Genomic DNA, 26,692 nt, shown 5'->3' on the forward strand with positions numbered 1-26,692 from the left:
TGCCAACTTTTTGAGACCATTTAAGTAGGACATTTCTTAAGGGACCATCTCGGCATCCACTAGCGAATTGTACTTTCTGATCTTCACAACAAATGGACTTCCCCCAATTTCCCCTATGTCTGCATCTGGGCTTCTCCTTTTCTTTGGCCTGTTCTGTCCTTGGCTGCAGCCCCAGGATGGATGGTTTCTATAGTGCTTCTTAACTGACATTGTGGGTAATGTGGTGTACACTTGCCGTGCCTAAGGTACTACTGTTTTGAACTAGTTATTAGTACTGAGGAGTCGCAGATATATATTATTTGGGCCTAGCAACTAAAAGAAAGAAAGGGGGAGGAGGAGATGCTTGTAAATGGGATTACCCTTGACTGTCAGTGTCAAGACTGTCTGTGCAGCCAGCAAACCTCCTAGGACCCATAAATACTGATGAAAAATAATTTGGATATCCCCTCAACTCCCGTGAGAAATAGGTTCTGACCCTTGAGTCTTGGGTGGCTTTGGTACCTAGTATCTCCTGAAATAGAGTGTAAATGTGTATCTGTGGGTATGTTTCTGGGATGAGGTTTTAACTCCCACATGGTTAGTGTTCTGGATAACTAGTCACAGTCAGGCCATACTTGCAAGGTCAGATATGCTAGCAAGTTAGCCTTTGTTCAAAGCTAGGGAATTCTGCCAGTTTGAAAATGGGAACTTAGGGGCTGGTGAGATGGCTCAACAGTTAAGAGCACTAGCTGTTCTTCTAGAGAATCTGAGTTCAATTCCCATCACTCACATGGCAGCTCATGACTGGTTTGTAGCTCCAGTCTAGGGAATCTGGCACCTTGACAGACATACATACAGACAAAACAGCAATGCACATAAAATAAAAAGTAAATAATTTTTAAAAAGAAATAAAATGGAGTTCAAAGAGATCCTTCAGTTGCCTAACATAGATAACATTATCTCCTAAAAGTTAAGTATGTTTTAAGATACCAATGTGTGTAGTGTTGTGCAAGGTCTGTTTAGCCTCTTTGATCAATGGCTATAAATCACTGAAAATCCACCCTCTGTATGAGGCTCTTCATTGCCTTTAAAACACACACACACACACACACACACACACACACACACACACCAGTTCCTGTGGTTTACACAACACACATGAGCCAAGTGGTTTCAGACAGCAACATAGGCCTTAAGTATTTGGTTATCCCCAATCCTTCAGGTCCTCATCTAACCTCATGATTGGGCCCAAATGCAGACATGCTAAAAATATTGTATGAGATAAGTATATAAATGAATTTTGTTTTAGACTTGGGTCCTGGCCCTAAGATATCTCATTATTTGCTCATATTCCAAAATCTGAAAAGAAAATTTGAAGTACTACTAGTTTCAAGCATTTCAGATAAGGGGTAACCAACCTTTATCTGATTGTTGGCATTTCCTGGTACTGGGCACAGAATTAACCCAGTGTGCCTGCCAGTCACCTACAGATATGCTATGGAGCACAAGAGGCAGGATTCTATGGGGCTGCTACACACCATGTGCACTGGATAGGGGTCACAATAACTCATTCTACTGAGATTCAGATAAGCCTCCAAGGGACTTCTTAGTTGGAACTTTCAGACACCAACAGAAGGATTTGCTAAGAATGACTGATGCCGTGCCCTGGAATGCAAACCACCCACGGTTACAGTGCATAATGATATGCCATAAAGGACACACAGTGGGCCTTAATATCAGGTTCCCCATTAAAGAACTGGTAGAAACCCATCATCAGTGTGGCCAGGAGCTAACTCTGTTCCCATCCAGTCAGGTTCCTAGTTAGTGCCCACACTATTCTGTAGATGTCTGCTCTTCACATCAGGGACAGAAACAAAGATTGGGAAGACACAGCATGTCCCTGACACTGAGATCTTGTCACTGAGCATGGATGAAGAGTGTGCAAATCAGAAACATTAAATACAGCCTGCATTTGATAAGTAACGTGGGCTTGAATAAGTAGGATGACATAGCAATGCAAATGCACAGAAATTTCTTATTTTTCATCAAGATGGAAATTTAAAAGGAGGGAAAATATAAGTGTTCTCCCAACAGACAATCTGCACTCCTATGTGGCTTTGGTCTCTGGAGAGCTGCTGTGAAGGTTCCTCTCATATTCATGGGGCAGCATGACATTGCAGTGTCCCAATACTAATTATCCCCATGGTGGAAAATTCTAGGCATGTCACCAAATGCTCTGTTTTGGATGGATTGTATTATCCAATGTCATTAAATACCATCCTTTCAAGAGCACTCTCCAACATGTTGCCTGCGCTTGACCAATTTAGAAGGTTTAGATGATTCATTCTCAGCTTTGGCTAAGTGAATTCTGGACTGTGATGGTTGACTTAATAGAAGCAAATGCAGTTAAAGTTGTTATACAAGCAAATTCATCTGGAATAACAAAAAACCTAGGATAGCAAAAACTCTTCTCAAGGATAAAAGAACCTCTGGTGGAATCACCATGCCGGACCTAAAGCTCTACTACAGAGCAATTGTGATAAAAACTGCATGGTACTGGTATAGTGACAGACAAATAGACCAATGGAATAGAATTGAAGACCCAGAAATGAACCCACACACCTACGGTCACTTGATCTTCGACAAGGGAGCTAAAAACATCCAGTGGAAGAAAGACAGCATTTTCAACAAATGGTGCTGGCACAACTGGTTGTTAACATGTAGAAGAATGCAAATCGATCCATTCCTATCTCCTTGTACTAAGGTCAAGTCTAAGTGGATCAAGGAACTTCACATAAAACCAGAGACACTGAAACTTATAGAGGAGAAAGTGGGGAAAAGCCTTGAAGATATGGGCACAGGGGAAAAATTCCTGAATAGAACAGTAATGGCTTGTGCTGTAAGATCGAGAATTGACAAGTGGGACCTCATGAAACTACAAAGCTTCTGCAAGGCTAAAGACACCATCAATAAGACAAAAAAACCACCAACAGATTGGGAAAGGATCTTCACCTATCCTAAATCAGATAAGGGACTAATATCCAATATATATAAAGAACTCAAGAAGGTGGACTCCAGAAAGTCAAATAACCCCATTAAAAAATGGGGCTCAGAACTGAACAAAGAATTCTCGCCTGAGGAATACCGAATGGCAGAGAAACACCTGAAAAAATGTTCAACATCCTTAATCATCAGGGAAATGCAAATCAAAACAACCCTGAGATTCCACCTCACACCAGTCAGAATGGCTAAGATCAAAAATTCAGGTGACAGCAGTTGCTGGCGAGGATGTGGAGAAAGAGGAACACTCCTCCATTGTTGGTGGGATTGCAAGCTTGTACAACCACTCTGGAAATCAGTCTGGCGGTTCCTCAGAAAATTGGACATAGTACTACCGGAGGATCCAGCAATACCTCTCCTGGGCATATATCCAGAAGATGTCCCAACCGGTAAAAAGGACACATGTTCCACTATGTTCATAGCAGCCCTATTTATAATAGCCAGAAGCTGGAAAGAACCCAGATGTCCCTCAACAGAGGAATGGATACAGAAATTATGGTACATTTACACAATGGAGTACTACTCAGCTATTAAAAAGAATGAATTTATGAAATTCCTAGCCAAATGGATGGACCTGGAGGGCATCATCTTGAGTGAAGTAACACAATCACAAAAGAACTCACACAATATGTATTCACTGATAAGTGGACATTAGCCCAAAACTTAGGATACCCAAGATTTAAGATACAATTTGCTAAACGCATGAAACTCAAGAAGAATGAAGACCAAAGTGTGGACACTGTGCACCTTCTCAGAATTGGGAACAAAACACCCAGGGAAGGAGTTACAGAGACAAAGTTCGTCGCGGTGATGAAAGGATGGACCATTTAGAGACTGCCGTATCCAGGGATCCATCCCATAATCAACTTCTAAACGCTGACACCATTGCATACACTAGCAAGATTTTGCTGAAAGGACCCAAATATAGCTGTCTCTTGTGAGACGATGCTGGGGCCTAGCAAACACAGGAGTGGATGTTCACAGTCAGCTATTGGATGTATCACAGGGCTCCCAATGGAGAAGCTAGAGTAAGTACCCAAGGAGCTAAAGGGATCTGCAACCCTATTGTTGGAACAACATGATGTACTAACTAGAACCCCGGAGCTCTTGTCTCTAGCTGCATATGTATCGAAAGATGGCCTAGTCAGCCATCAATGGAAAGAGAGGCCCATTGGACTTGCAAACTTTATATGCCCCAATATAGGGGAATGCCAGGGCCAAAAGAATGGGAATGGGTGGGTAGGGAAGTGGGGGGCGCTATGGGGGACTTTTGGGATAGTATTGGAAATGTAATTGAGGAAAATATGTAATAAAAATATATAAAAAAAAAAAAAGAAAAAAAAAAGTTGTTATACAATATACTGCAGTAGTAATTAAGGGCATCAGGGCTTGGGGTATGGCTTATGGTTCAATGTTTGCCTAACATATCTAAAGCCCTGGTGGGGGTTGGGAGGTGATCCCCTACAATAAGTAAATGAGTGAATGAATTAGTTCATAGCATCTATTTGGTTTCTTCATTCATTATATTTTCTGGGTGTTTGTTTGTTTGTTTGTTTGTTAAAGGCAGGTGGAGGGACGGCAGTTGAGATTGTATATGACTTGAGATCCTAGCTGATCTGTGAATAGAAAGACAAACAGAAGTGCACTGTGTAAGACTTCTAATGGGTAGTACCTGGGTGAGAGACTAGTAAGAAGAGATCTATCCTGTTCACCAACTAGGTGTAATAGATAACAAAACCTTAGTGTTGAGCTGGGGCTTCATCTCATTGGTGCAGCACTTGTCCAACATGCACAATGCAGTTGTGTTCAATTTCCAGCAGATGTATGCACATGTATGTGCACACACACACACACCAAATAAATACAGGAACAACCTTAGTATAGGGATTCTCCATGGGATACTAAGTTAGTACTCATTTCTACATATGCCCTCTTTAATTAACTCTGCCTTGCATGTCCAAGGATTTTTACATGGCATTGGACTCATTTCTTTCCTCTTTACTCTAAAACAGGCTCAGAAATAGTAGGCATCATTTCTAGGTGACACTGAGCAAAACATAGTTCTCTGACTTCTTAGGATAAAAGTTATTGTTGGAGGCTGGGCAGATGACTCAGTTGGTAAAGCCCTCACCACACAACAATGAGGGTCTGAGTTCCAATCCTTAGAACCGAAGGGAAAGGTATGGGACATGTCTATACTAAAGGGGCAGTAGTGAGGGAGGCATGGTGATCCCTGGGCCCTGCTGGCCAAGCAGTATAACCAAAGTGATAGATGCCAACTGAGAAATCTGTCTCAAAAACTAAAAGAGGTTCCAGGCAATGGTGGTACACTCAGGAGACAGAGGCAGCCAGATCTCTCTGAGTTTGAGGGCAGCCTGGTATACAGAGTGAGTTTCAGGAAAGACAGGGCTACAAACCCTGTTGAAAAAACAAAAGTAAATAAATAAATAAATAAATAAATAAATAAATAAAATTTGAAAAAATAATACAACAGGCAGTTAAGAATACTTGCTGATCCTTGTAGCTATACTACAGAGCAATTGTGATAAAAACTGCATGGTACTGGTATAGTAACAGACAGGTAGATCAGTGGAATAGAATTGAAGACCCAGAAATGAACCCACACACCTATGGTCACTTGATCTTTGACAAAGGAGCTAAAACCATCCAGTGGAAAAAAAAAGACAGCATTTTCAACAAATGATGCTGGTTCAACTGGCAGTTAGCATGTACAAGAATGTGAATTGATCCATTCTTAACTCCTTGTACAAAGCTCAAGTCTAAGTGGATCAAGGAACTCCACATAAAACCAGAGACACTGAAACTTATAGAGGAGAAAGTGGAGAACAGGCTTGAAGATATGGGCACAGGAGGAAAATTCCTGAACAGAACAGTAATGACTTGTACTGTAAGATCAAGAATTGACAAATGGGACCTCATAAAATTGCAAAGCTTCTATAAAGACAAAGGACACTGTTAATAGGACAAAAAGGCCACATCAGATTGGGAAAAGATCGTTACCAGTCCTAAATCCAATAGGGGACTAATATCCAATATATATAAAGAACTCAAGAAGTTGGACTCCAGAAAACCAAATAACCCTATTTGAAGAATGGGCTACAAAGTTAAACAAAGAATTCTCATCTGAGGAATACCAAATGGCTGAGAAGCACATGAAAAAATGTTCAACATCCTTAATCGTCAGGGAAATGCAAATCAAAACAACTCTGACATTCCACCTCATACCAGTCAAAATGGCTAAGATCAAAAATTCAGGTGACATTGCCGGGCATGGTGGCGCATGCCTTTATTCCCAGCACTCAGGAGGCAAGCGGATTTCTGAGTTCAAGGCCAGCCTGATCTACAAAGTGAGTTCCAGGACAGCCAGGGCTATACAGAGAAACCCTGTCTTGAAACCCCACCCCCATCCCCCCAAAAAATTCAGGTGACAGCAGATGCTAGCGAGGATGTGGAGAAAGAGGAACACTCCTCCATTGCTGGTGAGATTGCAAGCTGGTACAACCACTCTGGAAATCAGTCTGGTGGTTCCTCAGAAAACTGGACATAGTACTACCAGAAGAAGATCCAGCAATACCACTCCTGGGAATATACCCAGAAGATGTTCCAATTTGTAATAAGGACACATGTTCCACTATGTTCATAGTAGCCTTATTTATAGTAGCCAGAAGCTGGAAAGAACCCAGATGTCCCTCAACAGAGGAATGGATACAGAAAATGTGGTACATTTACACAATGGAGTACTACTCAGCAATTAAAAACAATGAATTTATGAAATTCTTCGGCAAATGGATGGATCTGTAGGATAGCATCCTGAGTGAGGTAACCCAGTCACAAAAGAACACACATCATATGCACACATTGATAAGTGGATATTAGCCCAGAAGCTCAGAATACCCAAGATATACAATTTGCAAAACACATGAAACTCAAGAAGAAGGAAGACCAAGGTGTGGATACTTCGATCCTTCTTAGAAGTGGGAACAAAATACCCATGTAAGGAGTTACAGAGACAAAGTTTGGAGAAGAGATGGAAGGAAGGACCATGCAGAGACTTCCCCACCTGGGGATCCATCCCATAAACAACCACCAAACCCAGACACTATTGCAGATGCCAACAAGATTTTGCTGACATGACCCTGATATAGCTGTCTCCTGTGAAGCTATGCCAGTGCCTGGCAAATACAAAAGTGGATGCTCACAGACATCTATTGGTTGGAGCACAGGGTCCCCAATGAAGGAGCTAGAAAAAGTACCCAGGGAGCTGAAGGGGTCTGCAGCCCTATAGCTATGAGGAACATCAATATGAACTAGCCAGTACCCCCAGAGCTCCCTGGGACTAAACCACCAATCAAAGAAAGCACATGCTGTGACTTGTGTCTCTAGCTGCATATGTAACAGAGGGTGGCCTAGTTGGTCATAAATGGGAGGAGAGGTCCTTGGTCCTGTGAAGGTTCTATGCTCCAGTATAGGGCAATGCCAGGGCCAGGAAGCAGGAGAGGGTGGGTTGGAAAGCAGGGGAGCGGGGAGGGAATAGAGAATTTTCAGAAAGGAAACTAGGAAAGGGGATAGCATTTGAAATGTAAATGAAGAAAATATCTAATATATTTATATATATATACACATATATACACACACATACACACACAAATATTTAAAAAGAGAAAAAAAAAAGAATACTTGCTAAACCTGGAGCTGAGTTCCCATGTTAGTCGGCTTATGCCTGTAACTGTCTCAAGCATATCCAGCACCCTCTTCTGGACTCTGTGGCACAAATAGGCACATACATAAATAAACATTTTAAAGCCTTAAAAGTGAAGAATGGCAGGGAAATACACAACAATGACCTCTGGCCTCTGCCCCTCATACAAAAAGTGGATGGAAGGAAGGAAGGAAGGAAGGAAGGAAGGAAGGAAGGAAGGAAGGAAGGAAGGAAGGAAGAGGGGAGGAAGGGAGGAAGGGAGGAAGGGAGGAAGAGAGGAAGGAAGGAAGGAAGGAAGGAAGGAAGGAAGGAAGGAAGGAAGGAAGGAAGGAAGGAAGGAAGGTAGGTTGCCAGCAGGTGGTGGAAATATTCCAGTGTTTCTGTGATCCTGTTTCCCTTTCTTGGTGTCAAAGCTCTCCTTTCCTCCAACTGGGTCTAGATAATCACAACACTGTTCTTTTCCAAAAGAAAAACCATTTCCGTCTCTGCTCTTTATCCCCTTTCATCCTGCTCTGGACCCATATAGCAAAAGAAGCCTTGCCCACACAAAGGGGTCCCTAGAGCCCTGGCTTTCCCAGCAGTGCCTGGATAAACACTTCTCTTACACAGTTTGTGCCCAGCTATGCTGTGTTCCTGGGAAGTAAGCAAAGTGGAAGGAAGTTTTCCACCAAGCTCAACAGCCACAAAGTTCAAATTGTGTACATTACTCCTGCAGATAAAACACAGGAAATGTGTGTTCACACAATCACTCAGGTCCAGTGGATCATAGAAAATTAGCGCTTGGATTTTATAAGCACTGTCATAATAACACTGGTGCGTGGGGTTTTCCCTTCAACTTTAATGTATAATCTTTATTAGGTGTCGTTTATTGGCTGCTGTTTTCTCCCCCGGTGCTGTTGGAGGTGATAGACCGCTGTAGGACAACCAGCAGTTGCATTTCTACATGCTGGTTGTCTTGACCAGCCTTGCCACTTTAACACAACTGCCTTCTGACAGGAAGGAACTTTGCATAGTAGCAAGAGCTGCAAAGTCCAGGCTTCCTTTTAGCCCTCACTTAGGAATGGAAGTGTTGGGAGCCACTGATCCCTTCTCTTTCGGTTCCTCTTCCGGACTGGGCACAGTGTGTTGGAGCAAGAGGTTGATATGTGCTGTCTTTGTGTTTGTAAAAAGGACACCACTGGCCCAATTTAAGTCAGTAGGACTTAAGTTTGAGTCACTTTTCCAACTGTAGAGTTGGGCAGCTGGGCATCCCCAGACAGGAGACACTCTAGCCAAGTCACATTTCAGTCCTATCCATGATCTGTCAACCCAAGCCTAGCCAGGGAATCCCTCAGAGCAAGTACTTCTTTAGAGAGACAGAAAGACAGAAAAACAGAGACAGACACAGAGAGAGTGTTTGTGGCCCCCCCCCGCGTGTGTGTGTGTGTGTGTGTGTGTGTACATACATACATGTGGTTCTCTATGTTGGTTCTGCGGATCAAGCCCAAGATCACTTGACCAGCTGAGCTGCCTCACTAGCCCCATTGCAGGGATTCTCTACCCCAGCTCGGCTGCACCAGTCTGAGTAGTGTACTGGCAAATGCTTAGCCAGCTCTCTAAAAAGTAAAATTCCGCTGCAACGTGTATGTTCATTTACAAGGTTCAGTATGGCCAATGTCAAGATATGTATGTAAAGTTTGGGACCATGAATCTGTACAAATAGACAAACAGTAGGTTTTCACCAGTCAAGTGGCACGTAGCTCCAGCCATACTGCTGAAAAATCTATGGGAAACTGTACATTTGATTTGTGCATCTATCAAAAGGAAGTCATGTATATATATACAAAAGTGTGTTTTAGTTATTTCATTTTCAACACATTTCTAAATGTTAACTGTATTAGAAAGGAACTCTCTTTTTTAAAATTTTTATTAGATATTTTCTTCATTTACATTTCAAATGCTATCCCTAAAGTCCCCTATACCCTCCCCCACCCTGCTCCCCTACCCACTCACTCCCACTTCTTGGCCCTGGCGTTCCCCTGTACTGGGGCATATAAAGTTTGCTAGACCAAGGGGCCTCTCTTCACAATGCTGGCTGACTAGGCCATCTTCTGCTACATATGCAGCTAGAGACACAAGCTCTGGGGGTACTGATTAGTTCATATTGTTGTTCCACCTATAGGATTGCAGACCCCTTCAGCTTTTGGGTACTTTCTCTAGCTCCTACATTGGGGCCCTGTGTTCCATCCTATAGATGACTGTGAGCATCCACTTCTGTGTTTGCCAGGCACTGAAAAAGCCTCACAGGAGACAGCTATATCGGAGTCTTTTCAGCAAAATCTTGCTGGTGTATGCAATGGTGTCTGCGTTTGGTGGCTGATTATGGGATGGACCCCTGGGTGGGGCAGTCTCTGGATGGTCCATCCTTTTGTCTTAGCTCCAAACTTTGTCTCTGCAACTCAGGAAGGAACTCTTTGGTGTGGAAAATTTAATAAGTCAAGATGATCCACTTCACTTGTCATTTGGTTATAATTGGCTATGTGCCTTCTAATGTTTCTGTTGAGTGGCTTTTTGTTTAATTTCCAGTTTCATTCTTTTGTCTTGAAAATCATAGTTGTTGGGGCTGGTAGAATGGCTCAGCAGGTAAGAGCACTGACTGCTCTTCTAAAGGTTCTGAGTTCAAATCCCAGCAACCACATGGTGGCTCACAACCACCTGTAATGAGATCTGACACCCTCTTCTGATGTGTCTGAAGACAGCTACAGTAATAAATAAATCTTTGGGCCAGAGCGAGCAGGGTTGCCTGGAGCGAGCAGAGGTCTAAATTCAATTCCCAACAACCACATGAAGACTCACAACCATCTGTACAGCTACACTGTGTACTCATATACATAAAATAAATAAATAAATCTTTTTTTTAAAAAAAGAGAGAGAAGAAAAGAAAATCATAGTTGTCTTTCCCAAAATTCTTCTACCACCCCCCCCCCCCGGCCCTTTGTTCAGCTTTAATAACAAGTATGTGCCTGATGAACCGGATGGCCATCCTCGGGAAGCAAAGCTGTACTTTCCCTGTTGTTAGTTAGCCAACCTTCCCTCACTTGGATCATTTTAAGTTGGCTGACTTGTTTCCCATTAAGGTTCTGAACTAAAATATATCCAGTGCAGGCTAGATTGGACACCAGCTGTAGAGTCTGTCACTGTCTGGGCTTCTTTCATCCCAATTCTAAGTGTCCTTTCTCTTGTAAAAAGAAAAGAAAATGTTTATAGAGGAATGAAAAATGTCTGCCAGGCTTGTTATTTTCATTCATATTGAAGCCTCCTCCCCTTTCATCAAAATACGAGTTTTCCTGATCTGTGAAGAAAGCAACCATGGGGCTGGAGAAATGGCTCAGTGGGGAAGAGCACTTGCTGGGCAAGCAGACAGGCATGAATGTGAGCCTGCACCCATAACCCCAGCACTGTGGGGGGAAGACAGGTGGGTTACAGCAGCTCACTGGACAGCTGAAACTGTGACCTCAAGGGTCAGTGTGGCACCCTGTCTTAAAGGAGTAGGGGGAGTTGAATTAAGAAAGATATTGAATAATGTCTTCCTGTGGCTTCCAAGTGCACACACCTGAGAGAGAGAGAGAGAGAGAGAGAGAGAGAGAGAGAGAGAGAGAGAGAGAGAGAGAGAGAGAGAGAGAACAAGCAGTTTCCACCATCAACGGCAGAGAACCTGTCATTAACTAAGGTTAATCCTGCTCAGTTGTGTGCCTTGTCATCATTCTGTGAGTCCTTCAGCTGCCTCAAAGTGACCCTTGGTAAGGCAGCAACACTAGAGGCAAGCAGGGAACTGTGGGCTTTCATGTCACCCTCTGACTTGTTCCATTGAGCTTTATGAATGCTGAATGTGGAGAACTAAGTTGCGGTGGAAAGTTGCCATTGACGCTGTCTGGGAAAGGCGTGTTTCCCATTCCTTCCCCAGCCCCACCACCACTCCTACCTCTACCTGAGAGCCAGCTTCTTGTGGAGCAGCCCAGCTGAGCCAGGGACTAGTGCACACTCTGGAGCTGACTGTTGACATTCATGCACCTGTCCCAGGATGCCTACACCCTGGCCTCCAGGACCAGGGGATCATTCTGTCACTCTGTCACTGCTAGGACAGGCACAAAGGTAGATAAGAGACTTTGAAATCTCTGCACCTGAGAACTGTTTCCAGTCAATGTGAAGGAGATTGGCAGGAAACCATCCTTCTTTCCTTAGTACCCTGGCTGTTGTAGGGGGGAGGATTTATTTGACAATGTACTCCTGCTAGGTTTTTGGTTTTTGGTTTTCAGGAGATTAAGAAGCTAGACACAATTAATCTTCTAATCACCATTAGTAACCCCCCCCACCCACCCACCCTTTACCTTTTTGCTGTGTGTGCTTAGTTCCTACAAGCTTGAACCACTAGCATTTGTTCAGGACTTTGGAGGCTGGTGTTTGTGAGTCTTACCTCAGTGTACTCAGTTTTAGAAAGAAAACCTTCTAGAGGTGACTGACTTGATCTGGTTTCCAGGCTAAGCTTCTGGAGGCCTCTACATGCCTCGTAGTTTGCCTTGAAATTACAGAGTTACCTTTTCACCTCACTGTAGCCTTTTCACAAAATACTGCCTTCCTTGAGGGAAGGCAACATGCTTATCCTACAGGAGGGGTCAACAAGCCTTCTTGACCATAGACCTTCATAGCTGATCCTGAAATTTCATGGAACAATGAATATTTATTTATGATAGAATTGTCTTGCTTACTGCTCAGGTATGTCAACATAGCAAGAGAGAATTACAGCCTGCAGAAGCCCCTGGGATCTGTGGTAGTTAATTAGGGATAAGTTTTATTTTTCATATCTGAAAAAGCTTCTCTCTCAACACATGAAATGTTCTGTGCTGCTTTATCCTGACAGGATGCCTGTCATGCACATTTAACCCACCAGCTCCTGTGATTTAGCTAGTTAGGCATTTTTTTTTCTAGAAGTAAGTAAGTTTGAAGAATGTGTGACAGAGCTATTCCCAAGTCCCAGCTCTGTGACATGGTTTGGAAAACTCTACTTGTTTGACCGTCCACTTTTCTAAAGTCTGTGAAGTGAGGGTGGGGTTAACCCTGCTCTCTGGGGTTATTAGAGGAATTGCAAGCAGCAAGAAGGGAGAGTTTGGCCCATATTGGGTCCCCAGAAATAGCAATCATTCTTAGCAATTCCTGTTTGTGTTTGCAAGAAAATGTCTGTCAGCCTCTCTCCAAGTACGTGCATGGTGTGTATCTGTCTTAATTGTGTGGCAGGCTCTTGTGGCTCAAGCTGGAGCCTGATCATCAGAGCTCTTTCCATGCAAAGATTCAGAGCTTAATCACAGAAGGACACTGCATAGTAGTGCCAAATAATGAAGCTGTCAGGACTGCTGGAATCCATCGTCCATTCACTCTGTGCTGAAGAATGAAACAGCCAGGAATGCAGCCAGGAGGGAGGGGACCAGCTAGGAGAGGGTATGGAAGAGATGACCTCTGCAGCCAGAAAAATCTTCTGCTCAGAATTGAAAGCATTTGTGGACAGCCCATCTGATAAAGAATTCTTATTATATAAAAACCACAAAGAGAAAATAATGGCGTTGTTTTGAGACACTGTACATTCTGGCAGATACTCTATATTCTGAGTGGGACTATTACATCTGATTTTGCCTATAGCAGTTCTTTGTAAAAAGAAAGAAAGAAAGAAAGAAAGAAAGAAAGAAAGAAAGAAAGAAAGAAAGAAAGAAAGGAAGGAAGGAAGGAAGGAAGGAAGGAAGAAAGAAAGAAAGAAAGAAAGAAAGAAAGAAAGAAAGAAAGAAAGAAAGAAAGAGAAAAAAATAAAGGCAGGATATAAATTATAAATCTTAAGCAAATAATACTTACTCTTTAAAAAATTAAAGCCAAACCAGAGCCACTGCTCTTCTTTTTATGTATATGAAAAAATAAATACAAATAAACTATACTATTGGTAAACACATAGACCACTACTAAAAATTGATAATAAATATGGAAAGGTTTACTCATAAAGCTATCTTAAGCTAATCATTTTTTCTGGTTTGGGTATACTTTCATGAATAGAATTGCTGAGAGACGTGCTGCTTGTTTGTACAGAAAGTGACTTCATTGTCACTTCTTGTTGTGAGTCTATTTTTGTGATTCCTCATGTCACAGGGAAACTTAGCATGGTAAGGTGTCCAGCACTAAGATTTACATTTAGGAAACAAAATCACTTACTAATAAAAAGAATTTCACTAACAAAGTCCATATTGTGTCACATACGGAATGACCAGTGTAATGAGGACAAGCTGACTGTTTGTGGGATGAAAGGTCCAGGCATGTAATCTTTTGAGATTTCGTAACAGTTGAGTAGCTAGCCAGGATGTTAACACTTGTTTTGTTGCTGTATAGGACAATTATAATTATGCATAGGTATTTATTTGACTTATCAGTTTTCACTATTAGAACCAAGTCATTCTCCTAGGCTTATGGGAATATATGCCACCCCACCGGGCAATATATGCCACCAGGCAATAGATTAGTAACTATGGAAAAACCACATGAAAAGTTCAATTCAAAGGGATTTTTCAGAGGGGAAACTAGGAATGGGGATAGCATTTGAAATGTAAATAAAGAAGATATCTAATAAAAAAAAAAGAAATAAAAAAAAGAAAAAATTGAAAAAAAAAAAGAATCTGTATTCCAACCCACAAAAAAAAAAAAAAAAAAAAAAACAAAACAAAACAAAAAAAAACAAAAAAAAAACCCCTGTGGTCTTTGGGGGTCTTTAGGATTTTGCAATCTACCAACTTTGTGATGCTTCTTTTTGGCCACATGGTCTTAATGGTGATACCACCCAACAAAAGACACTTGAGGTAATTAAAATGACCTAGATTGCTCCACGGTGCTCACGGTGCTCACGGTGCAACCCCTACCTCTGAGGAAGAGGCTCAGTCAGAGTGGCTCCTGCTTAATGAACAGGTTCATCTTTGGTGATACACGTAGAAGGCAAACACAATCCATAAGAGAAAGAGAATACTTTCTCTTTTCTTTTCTTTCTTTTCTTTTCTTTTCTTTTCTTTTTTTTTTTTTTTTTTTTTTTTTTTGGACTTCTCAAAAAATTTGGAAAAACACACTGGGCTGGAGCCTGAACCACAACACTTGGGAGGGCTCTTTATGGAGAACCACAGCCAAAAGGAATTCTCTTTACTGATGAATTCCTCTGGCCCTCTGTACTGGCATTCTTGAGGTATGTCAGTTATTCCTGCAACCAGCTAACCACCCCCTGGTTGGTTGCCCCACCCCATCCCATTCTTCCTTGAAACTTGTTATTGGAAACAGGACAACAGAGAGAACTTTTAAGTATAGACACTGGAGACCAAATTGTCAGTTTTTCCTTCAGTAGGCTGTTCAAGTTCACTAGACTGACAGACTGATTCTGGCTTCATGGGGCCCCCAAAGGTTTTTGAATAATAAAGACTTGAACACTGTAAAATGCATTGGAACCATGAGCCAAAATAAAATGGACTGAAGTGGAGGTAGTTCTAGAAGATAGCCAGTGGGAAAACATGGACCCTGAAGGCCCTTTCTGCCTGTAGCCAGCTGCATTGCAAATGTGTTGTTTGGGGCAGGCTTTTTAAGAAGCTAGATCCCTTGGTGGTAAGGGGTAATGTTGCTCCACTTTGAACTGAAATCTCTGATGCACAGCATTCTGCAGATTGGTCCTGCTGCTCTTCCTCCACCTCCCCCGGCCCCCATGGGAACAAAGTCCCTAGTCTCTGGAAAGTAATGCTAAGTAAACAAACACTACAAAGGCTGGTAACAGGGGGATATCTCTCCCAAATGTTTGGCTTTTTGTGACTATCTAGGTTCAAGGAAGAAGAGGTCCCCCAGCACCAAGGAACCTGCGGGGCCTTTGTAGTAGGCATCCATATGTTTAGCCAGATGTCGTCCTGGGAGAGGGCAGAGAAGGAAAGATAAAACAAAGTTCTTATTAAAAAATAAGTCTCCTGAGGGAGAAAAAAACAAGCCAGAGAAAGTGTGTCAAATGGAAAGGGAGGCCAGGCAGTTCCATCTGATATTGGTTAATGCTGATAGTCAGCAGTGAGAAATGCACACTGCCAGGAAGTACCCCTGTTCTTTGGAATGTAGGCCTGTGGCATGCTGTCTGGGAGCAGATCTTTGTGTATCCCACATGTAAAGACTCCTAATGGCAACCCAGTGCTATCGCACAGAAGACAAGAAGGACAGATGTTTGTGATACAGTCAGGACACTTGTGTTCTAATCTCGATTCACCTTCCTGGGCCTCATTTTCCCATCAGTAGCACAGAGACACTTGATTAGATGACCTCTGTACTACACTGAAGCTCCCAGATTCTGTTGTTTATCATAATCTCTCCAACCAACTCTTCCAAGAGCCTTCTTGTAAAAGGTAAGAAGTCACACTGAAGCCTCAAAACCCTAGAAAATGACACCCTCCAAAGCGTCAGCATCATCTAATCTTTCTGCAGAAGATGGTCCAACATCTGCATGTCTATTTTCCTATCTTGCATTTGCCACCAAAACCAATGTGTTCTTTCTCAACATGGAATGTGTCATGTTTGCAGGTATACTTAAAATTCTTTCTCTCTAAGCTTTAATAGTGCTTTCACATCCTCTGAATATGAGGCTTTATTTTAATTAATTTTTATGTTTTATTTATAAGTATGTGCATGCTCGTGCTTGTGCGCATGCACAAATGGAGGTCAGAGGACAACCTGTGGGAGTCACAATTGGATCTCTCCTACCATGTGACAACTGGGAATCAAAGTCAGGAACCATGTGCAGTTGGCTTTACCTACTAAGCCATCTCAATAACTCAAGTTTATCTTAAGCCACTGGATTACAGGCACATTGAGCTGGAAGTTTATAGGTGTTTGTGTTCATTTGCTTGTTCATCTTTTAATTAAGGGTGAAACAGTGAAAGTTGTTTTTGTCTTTTCCTTCTTGGCAAAGGTCATGGGGACAGTGATATTTTTAGCAAAGGGTGAGGCTAGGTTATAGTGGGAATGGAAAAGAAAGTCTCCATTTCGGGTAAAGATCTCACACTAAGACAGTGGCAGTGGAAAGAGAAAGGATGAGCAGAGCAGAGATCATGGTTTGGTTCAGAGATGGAGGCTTGTCGAAGCGGACTCAAGTCGGAACCCTGGCTGTGGTATGTGTAAGATGACATCTAAGCTCTCTCTGCTAGACCTCTTTGCACCTTGTTCTATGGATTCCAAATGTTCCTCATAAAGGACTCACCTCAGAACTTGGTACTGAGTTGTTGGAATCCACTGAACACCAGGAAAGTAGTTGGTAATGATGGTGATGAAAATACCCTATTGGAAGATCAGTGGGGACTTGTCAACTGAAGAATAAGTTGAAGAGACACATTAAAGATATTTTTTAGTTTAACTACCTGTGCAGTTTGGATAATAGTACATAGTTTGGGTGGAAGTTGGAGATGTATTTTGCAGATGTAGTCACTGGGGCAGCAAAGGACAAGAGACAGCACTGAGACACAGAATGGGTATTAAAGAAGTAAGGTAGAAACTGGGGAGGTGGCTCTGTGAATGAGAGTGGCTGTTCTGCAGGAATGAGGACTCAAGTTTGAAGCCCTAGCACCCATGTTGCTAGGGCTAGACATGGTTGTATGTACCTGAAAACCCAGCATGGGGATAGAGCCAGGCAGAGCCTTAATGCTTACTAGCCAGCCAGCTTGACTAGATGGTGAGTTTTGGTTTACCGAAAGACCCTGTCTCTAGGCAATACCATTTTCCACCCAAGGGTAAATTATGAAAAAAACTGATTTATTGTACATGTGTTTGATGAAGGAATTGATTTTTTTCTTTTCTTTTAAATTGGGTATTTTCTTTATTACATTTCAAATGTTAGCCCATTTCCTTGTAGGAATTGATTTTACAGCTTCATCTAAAAGCCATCAACAAATTGGTAGCTTATGGTCATGTTCAACTTCTGAATGAAACTCCCCATCCCTTAGATTGTGGTCCTCAAGTGATATCACCTGTACCTTGATAAATGTGGCTCCTCTCTCAGCTTTATTGGATTGAAATCTGCATTTTAAAAATATGATATGGGAAGGCCTTTCCTGGGGTGTTAGACGTTCACACTCTCAAATGCCTTTCTCAGACCCCCTTAGCCAGAAAGTCTGTGATAATGAACCCTTCAAGTGATTCTGGTGCCCACCAAAGCTTGAGAATGCTGCATAAGACATGAAAACGACAGACTGGGCTCCCTCTTGCCTGTGGCACAGAACACTAGAGGGGTGGCTGAACCCTGAGAGCTAAGCTTCAGCTGTTGTTACCACATTGTGCTTATCCTCATTTTGCAGTAAACACAGCTGAAGAGCTCTTCACTGGAGAAAGACATAAAACAACAAACGAAAAGAGAAGCTTTCACGACAGCTTCATGACTGCCATCAGAAGTTGTGAATGTAGTCTTCTATCAGTACTGTATGTTCTGTCTCCCCCCAGCCCCCTGTGAGATGCTATGAGTACAACAGGCAGAGAGGCAGCTTAGGCAAATGAGGACCATGATAACACGGGCTCCATGCAATATGAGCTTCACATTATAACTTCCGCAGTCTCTGTCTTCTGCTTTTCTAATCAGTCAGATGGGAAGTTAGCTCTCCCTGGGTTAGTTTCTAGTCTCTTGCAGCCTGAGTGCTGCTTTTTCCATGTAAACTGGGCTCTTTTTTTTTTTCAGAGTTAAACTATACACAATTAAAATGTACCTCATTTCATTACAATTATTTATGAAATTTTGTTTTCATAAAAATGTTTCCATTTTTTTTCCTGTAGTGGCTACTCAGAATAATGTGATAACTCAACTGAGACTCACTGCCTGTTTTGTATACCTGTGATGCAGAAAATACTTTTATATTGAACATTTGATGATAAAACCGTGGGGTTTTTTCTATATATTCTAGTATATTACAATCAATAGCATGTGAATAAAACAAAGGTTTTTGTAGGGAGTGGTAAAAGGGACTACTTTGTAGAATGCTCATTTCTAGGGTGTAAATACTCCCTTTTGGTCTGATATTATATTATGTTACTATCAGTTTTAACAGCCAAGAGTCAGATTTAACCTTTGAAAATAAAGAGAACAATTTAACATACTTCCACAATAAGCATTAAGTCCAGAGTCTAGTTTTTAACTATTGTTTGAAATAATGTAGAAACAAGAAGATCTGGTTGTTTTAAGTATTTTTGTACAATAGAAGTGTTTATTAACAAATTATCACTGTAAGACCAGCTAAGTGGCTCAGCAGGTAAAGGTACTCACTGCCTAGCCTGGTTACCTGAGTGTGGTCCCCAGGACCCACAATGCAAATAGACAGAACCATCTTCTACAATCTATTGGCTACAGACCTCCATACACACGAAGTAGCAGAAGAGGGAGAGGAAGGATTGTAGGATCCAGAAAGGTCAAGTATACCCAGTTCAGGGGAATGCCAGAGCCAAAAAGCGGGAGTGGGTGGGTAGGGGAGCAGGGCAGAGGGAGGGTATAGGGAACTTTCAGGATAGTGTTTGAAATGTATATAAAGAAAATATCTAATAATAAAAGAAAGAAAGGAAAGAAAGGAAAGAAAGGAAAGGAAGGAAGAAAGAAAGAAAGAAAGAAAGAAAGAAAGAAAGAAAGAAAGAAAGAAAGAAAGAAAGAAAGAAAACTACAAAAAGAAAAAGAAAAAGAATACAACCCACAGAATCAACTCAGCAGGGCTCCTAGGAGCTCACAGAGACTAGAGGAACAATCACGGAGCCTGTGTGCATTAGGTCTTCTGCACACATGCTGTCATTGTTTAGTCTAGGGTGTCTGTGGGACTCCTAACAGTAGGAGTGGGAGCGTCTCTGACTCTTGCCTACTCTTGGGACCCTTTTCCTCCTACTAGGTGGCCTCATCCAGCCTTAATATGAGGATTTGTGCCTAGTTTTATATCTTGTTATACCATGTTTGGCTGATATCCCTAGGAAGGCTGCTCTTTTCTGAAGGGAAATTAAGGAGCAGGGAAGAGGGGAGGTGGGTAGGGTGAACTGGGAGAGTAGAGAGAGGGGAACCTGTGTTCAGGATGTTCTGTATGAAAGAAGAATAAGTAAAAAGAAAAAATGCTTGATTATCAGAGTGGACTGTTATTTGAAGTTGTAACTATGACAACATGATATAATATTGATAGGCTGAATTACTGCAATGGTGATTTTAATTTCAAAATAATTTCATGGTATATATAGGAAGGCATATGGTGAAACTCTTGTTACCTATGGTATGTAAATCCAAATCATTGTCATGGTTAGTGTTAATTTTCAACCTGGGATCATCCAGGAGACAAGCTTTCAGGAAAATCTTGTATGCAATCACTTAACCCCTAGGCCTGCCTGTGAGAGACTGGGCTGATTGAGTTCATTGGAATGGGAAGACCCATCCCCAAGGCAAATGATGGTTGCCTGGGCAGGGATCCTGGAGTGTGTAAACGGGAGAGAATGATCTGAGTATGAGCTTTCGTTGCTATCTGCATCTGACCTGGATGCAGTGGCACCAGCTGCCTCTGGGATTCCAGTACCATGATGGAGGTGCCCTGATCTGCAAGCCAAACTAAACCTTATCTTCCTTACCTCTCTTTTTTGTCAGGGTATGTTCTAACACTATTAAGAAAAATAGTTGAGATATGCTTTAGCAAAGATAAATGTTTGAAATGATGTTTTTACTTCATAGTATTAAATTCTGCCTCTTCTTGCAGGTATTCAGGAGGGGACACAGTGTACCAAATGTAAAAATAACTGGGCACTGAAGTTTTCGATTGTATTATTATACATTTTGTGTGCCTTACTGACCATCACAGTAGCCATTTTGGGATATAAAGGTAAGCACTCTTTCTGTTTTCACTCCAAATAGCAAGAGGATGTGAAATTTAAACACAGAAAAGGTATCTTTGGGAGTATGCTGTGCAGTTGACCCTGGTACCTATAGAGAATTAGTTTTAAGTCTCTTGGTCGTCCCTCCAAGGATCTCAGAATGTTTGGATGCTATCATCTCTTAGTGCAGGGCTTGCACATGTAACCTGTATACATCCTCCCACATATTTCATGTCACTTCTAGATTATTTAAAATACCCAATATAAGAAAATGCCATGTAGACAGTTGTTATACTGCAGTATTTAGAAAATAATGCCAAAAATAATGGTGTATGTTCAATACATATACATTTATGATACTGTTTTTTGTTGTTTTGTTTTTATTGTACTATTATATTTTTGTGTCTCTTTTCTGTTTGTCTGTTTCTTTGTTTTATTATTATTATTCACTTTACATCCCAATCACTGTCCCCCCTCCCAGCTTCCCTCCCCCATCCCCTCTTCCCTTCTTCTCTGAGAGAGTGGAGGTCCCCTTGAGTATCCCCCCACCCTGGCACATCAAGTGTCTGCAGGGCTAGGCACTTCTTCTGTTTATGATATTCTGGTGAAAAATTCACGAACCTCATGAACTCCATCTTTGTGTTCTGAGATCTTAGCCATGGATGGGACAGTTTTGATTCACTTCATAATCATGACAGCCCTTTATGTGTTCAAAAGATTTCCCCCTCTTTGTTGCTTTCACTCACTTTTTCCCAGCCATTCCCTCATCCTCTATTTGTTTTTTGTCTTATCTGTCTCTAAGAGGCTCTGAGGAAACCCACAGTTGTCACTGAGGGACGCGCTCCTGACAGAGGAGAGTACTCAGGCTCTCCAGGGACATGGCTCACCCACCCAGGGATTAACACTTCTGCTTTTTTCTACAGCATGTTCTGTTGCTTTAGTTTGTAAACATCTATAAAAACACTGCCCTATAGAGATTGAACTTAACAGGCAGCAGCTCCACTTCCATCTGCTCAACAAAAGGTCAGGCCTCCCATGTCTGATTAAAGTAGAGGTGATTTTCCTCCAAAGTTTCCAGACTTGCTGCCTTCTCATTCTACTGCCCCACCATATTGGAATAGCTCTACCATATCCAGAATGTTATTTTTGTGTCTCTTTTCTGGATCCAGCACATCCAGAATATTTTTGTGTCTCTTTTCTGTTTGTCTGTTTCTTTGTTTTATTATTATTATTCACTTTACATCCCAATCACTGTCCCCCCTCCCAGCTTCCTTCCCCCATCCCCTGTTCTTCTCTGAGAGAGTGGAGGTCCCCTTGGGTATCCCCCCACCCTGGCACATGTGTGCTGGATCACTGGCCTGTGGACCCTAAATGGCTTCTCCTTACTTCTCATGTCTCACTAGAAACCCTGAAAAAAGTCTCCTATTTGTTCCCCTGGTGAGCTTCTTCACTTTAGGCCCTGTTAAGCCATATCATCATGGCTAGTGTGTCTGTCTTGTGTGGCTTATCACCCAAACTACAGGCTTTTACAAAAACTGTCTTTTGTTTATGAAATCTCCAACTGGTACCTACAACTCAGAGTTTACTTACTAGGTATCCAGGAGCAGCCACACGAGTAGATTAGTAGATGAAGACTGGAGCTGGTTTCTATGGAGATAAAGAACCTAGGCTCTGAGACAATCTGTATAGGAGATTGCTGTTCTTCAAAGCACTACCCAGACACCTAACATTCTGGAAATCAGCTTGGCCTGCTGTGTGAGTGAAATCTTACCAGGGTAAAGGGAGAAAAGATATGGGGAGCAGATGGCATCTTGATACCCTTTCTCTCCATTCCTCTGGCTTATGCTGATAAAAAAAAAAAAAAGGAAGGAGGAGGAGGAAGAAGAGGAGAAGGAGGAGGAGGAAGAGGAGTAGGAGAAGGAAGAAGAAGAGGAGGAGGAGGGGGAGGAGGACGACAAGGAGGAAGAGGGGGACGAGGAGGTGGTGAAGCAGCAGCAGCGATATATACTTGTGGTTACCAACGCCAGCTTAGTGAACTCAAAGTTGACCTTCTCCAGATGCACTTTCCCTTTATGTGCAGAGACTCCTTTTCTTACTGATAACACTCCGGTGACCCCAGTGCTGTAGGAGGCAGAAAGATAAGCCCCAGTCCTCCCTTCAGACCCTCGCTTTGATGACTGGAAAAGTTCTTCTCCATTAAATGAAAGAAAAATATGCAGTAAAAGTCATCCAAGAAGGCACGTCTCTGAAGAGGATGAAAGGAAACCAAGCTCTCTTAACCAGGGTTGGCAAAGGCTGTTTCTGCAGTTTTCCTCAAAATCGTTTTTGCTTCTCCTTTCAAGTTACCTTCATAGCTATGTGTTAGGATCTAATGAAGTTTCATCTTGAGAATTTGCCAAGCAAGCTGGAGGGTCACTTAGTCATTCAGATGTGGTCTATACAATGAGTGTGACCTTGAGCCTTGGAAGTTTCAAAACATGGTTTTGGACAGTTGCAATTTGATACATCCTCCACTCTAGACTCATTAGTCAGTGAGCCTACATGAAGGGCATTGTGTCTTAAGTTCTTCGGTAAGTCACACTCCTCCCAGAATGGTCCCTAGCCATGAAAATTCTATTCCATTACCCTGCCCAGCAGGCTCTTCTTAAGATGCTTAGAATGAAGAAAGACACAACTCTCAATCAGCATGTCTCCATTGCCTCGGAGTTCCTGACCATTGTCTGTCTGACACCTCACTGCTAAACTTTACTGGCATAGTGAGGACAAGAGGGAGGCACAGACACATCAAAGCATGACATGAGAACTTGGGATAATGCTCCTTCTCAGTAATGAATCCTGAGATAGTGTTAATGGTAGAAATGTCTTGGATGAGTTCCAAGGTTGTGTAACTGCTGATAGTAGAATTCCTAGGAACTGTTGAAAGAGAGCATTTCTCTCCATGCACCTTGATTTGTCAGTACGGCACAAGCATTTTGAAGCAGTACATGGGAGCTCTGTGCTCTGATCTTGTTCCTGGACTCAAGGAGGAACCATGGCCTCTCTCTCTCTCTTTAATACTTAGCACCATGCCAGATGCATAATAAACATCTGTTGATGATAACTTTAAAGAAAATAGACCAACGCCATGATTGCTTGCCCCTTAGGGATTCTCCTTTATTAAGCGAAATCAGATTGAAAAAAGAAATATTTAAGAAAAATATGTGTAGAGTCGAAGAAGATGTGGATTTTAGAGTTCATCTCCTACCCTGACGTCTCTTTTATGTCTGTGTGATTCTGAAATGTTCTTAACTATGTCTAAAACTCAGTTTCCTCTTCTTTAAAACAGTAGTAATAGGAGCTAACTGCAGTGATGGTCCAGCACAGAGTCAAACTAGGGATTTTGCTTATTATTTCATATCATAAAACCAAAGAGGCTGTTGTTATTGTCATTCCAAGATTAAGTTGATGTGTTCCAGACTCAAGAGAGAAACAAAATTTAATACCATGGGGTAGACCGTAAGAAATGAGTGTAAACAAAACAGGAGGGGGGTTAGTGTCCAAGCCAAAGGATAGTAGCAAAGTGTAAAGGTATTCCCAGGCAGCTGTTAGGGAAGTGTGCAGTGAGTGTGTGAAGTGGGCGAGTCTTCAGGCACACCAGCTGAAATGCCACTGATGTTTTCCACACCAGAAAACAGTTTTCAATTGAGAGGCCTCATCGACAGCCAGAATGCTGGTACCCCTTCTGTGCTGCCTCTTTGTTTTTGTTATCAGAATATGATCTAGAAACGGGTCTTTATAGATTTAGGATTTCTAGGATGAGACAGGAGCTGCAGCCATTATGCTCCTAGTTGAAATTTTGTGCTGGAAATTAGGGGAGAACTGAGGAGGATGCTGTGTACTGGCACAGTATTAGTTCTGGATTCCAGTCAGCCTGGGGTTTTTATGCACTTGCACACTGCCAGCATCACAGCCCTGCAGTTTATGGCCAGGGTGCTATTTTTAAACACAGACATACACATGTGGGGCTGCTTTATTAACACTTGTGGGCAGGACACATCATTTGCTTTCCTCATGGAAAGCAAAATTAGCAGTTGCTTTGTTGTTGTTCTTATTCTTGTTCCTCCTCCTCCTCCTCTTCTTCTTTTTCTTCTTTTTAAGTGAGAGTATTATTCCCTTTATCCTAAGTACACTTGAATTATCTGTCCACACCAGTTATGTGTTTTTATAAACTAAAATGGAAGAAAAATTAGAGAGGGTGAAAAGCGACCAACTGTCAGCATATTTCAGATTTCTTTGGCTTCCAGGAAAGAGGTGGGACTTGAAATTCTGTGTGTGGTTTGAGGACAGAATCAGACATATGTTTTTATCTGAGAGTCAAAACTGAGTTTAAGCTTGTAAACATTTTATTTTATTTTATTTTATTTTATTTAGCTTTAATAAATGTATAAAATGTATTTTGTTCTACAAAATTTCCAAGGATTCAGGAGCATGTATGCCTCTCATACAGCCTGAAGGTCCAAGTTGAAAATGGACCTCTGTGTCCATGTAGTATTTTTTTTTAAGTCATGAGTATATATATATATATATATATATATATATATATATATATATATATATGGATGTAGGTGGATATGTATACATGTGTGTAGTACCAGTGGAGACCAGAAGAGAGTGTCAGATGCCATGGGTCTGGAGTTAGAAGTAGTTGTGAGCCACTTAATATGGGTGCTGAGATCTGAATTCTGGTCCTCTACAGCAGTATTCAGTCCGAACCACTGACCTATCTCTCCAGCTTCTGTGTGGCAATTTTAGAAAAAATAGTAATAATTCAACAAAGTGTTGTCCCAAGCTAATGCTGAAGCTCCCTGGTTAGTTGATTTATATGTTGCCCTCTATAACCTCTAGCTCAGCTAGGTTTCCTAGACCTCAGCAAATTCTCGCTTTTTAAAATAAATGGTATAATAACTATATATTAAATACCATACAATGAGCTAAGAGCTAGAGATACATCTGCAGATGGTCTTCAGCTTTCCCTATTTGTCAAGTCATAATAGTATGAGGCAGGACACACTTAATAAAAACCATGGTTTCAATTTTGTTTTTGTCCCCCTGCTAGTGATGTATATTATGCTCCTCCATGACTTAAATCCGTTTTCAAAGAGAAAAGAACAAACCAAGGATGAGGACTGTAGGCTGCAAGAGCACATGGAAAAGCTCATAAGGAAGAGCAGTCAGGGTCCTTCATGGAGTTCACTGCAGCCAGACTGAGCACTGGATGGAAAACAGCAAGAGCTTCTCCAGGGTCAGCTCCAGGATCCCAGGAGCAAGTTCATTTTTGGGTCACATACAGGCTGCTTCCTGAGAGGAGCCAGGAGCATCTCCCCAGATGGTCATGCATAGATAAAACACATGATAGGTAGTAAAACCTGTGTCATTGAGCTTGAAAGTACTACACAAAGCATTCATGCTTCTACAAATTCTTTTTATAAAATCATTATTCAAAAGAACCTTTTTGATAACAAAGACACTCATAGCCTGTGTGTGTTGACCTGTGCACATGGTTCTGCTACTACAGCTGAGTCAGGAAGTAACTGCATTGTTTACTTGGGATACTTTCAATTGAAAGTAGGTTTATCAGACATAAATCCATCATAAGTTAAGGACCTCTAGATAATCTTAGTAACAAGCCATAGCAGCGTGGTGTGTAGGTTCTAGAATAAGGAACAGGTACTACTATCTTAGGGAATTCTGCAAGGTCCCTTTTAGCTGGTGATCAGTCTGGGCAACATAGTGAGATGTCATCTCTAAAACAAATAAACTTATATCACACACACACACACACATGAGTGCATAACAGCCAGGCCTCTGCTGAATGCCAAGCTGCTAGAGGATAGGTGTCACAGAAGTCACTTCTAGAGAAATAGCCTATTAGTCACTTAGAAACAAACATGAATTCCTGACCATAGAGAACAACTCAGAGGTGAAGCCTTGCTTAGTTGCATCACTATCCTGTTATAGAATCAAGATTTTTTTTAATGTTTTAAATCATTGAATCATCATTTAGACAGG

General features: G+C 41.8%; 1 protein-coding gene across 1 annotated transcript in view; it reads left to right on the forward strand.

Annotated features, from left to right (window-relative positions):
• The window catches only part of Colec12 (collectin subfamily member 12), a 173,831-nt gene that overhangs the window by 114,371 nt on the left and 32,768 nt on the right, over positions 1 to 26,692 (forward strand). The window contains exon 3 of the mRNA XM_029472146.2: positions 20,530 to 20,652. Within this exon, the coding sequence (XP_029328006.1) occupies positions 20,530 to 20,652 (123 nt within the window). The remainder of the gene's footprint in view (positions 1 to 20,529; positions 20,653 to 26,692) is intronic.

The sequence above is a fragment of the Mus caroli genome, unplaced genomic scaffold (genome assembly GCF_978045245.1).
Source record: "Mus caroli unplaced genomic scaffold, Mus_caroli_1 scaffold_19, whole genome shotgun sequence".
Lineage (NCBI taxonomy): Eukaryota > Metazoa > Chordata > Mammalia > Rodentia > Muridae > Mus > Mus caroli.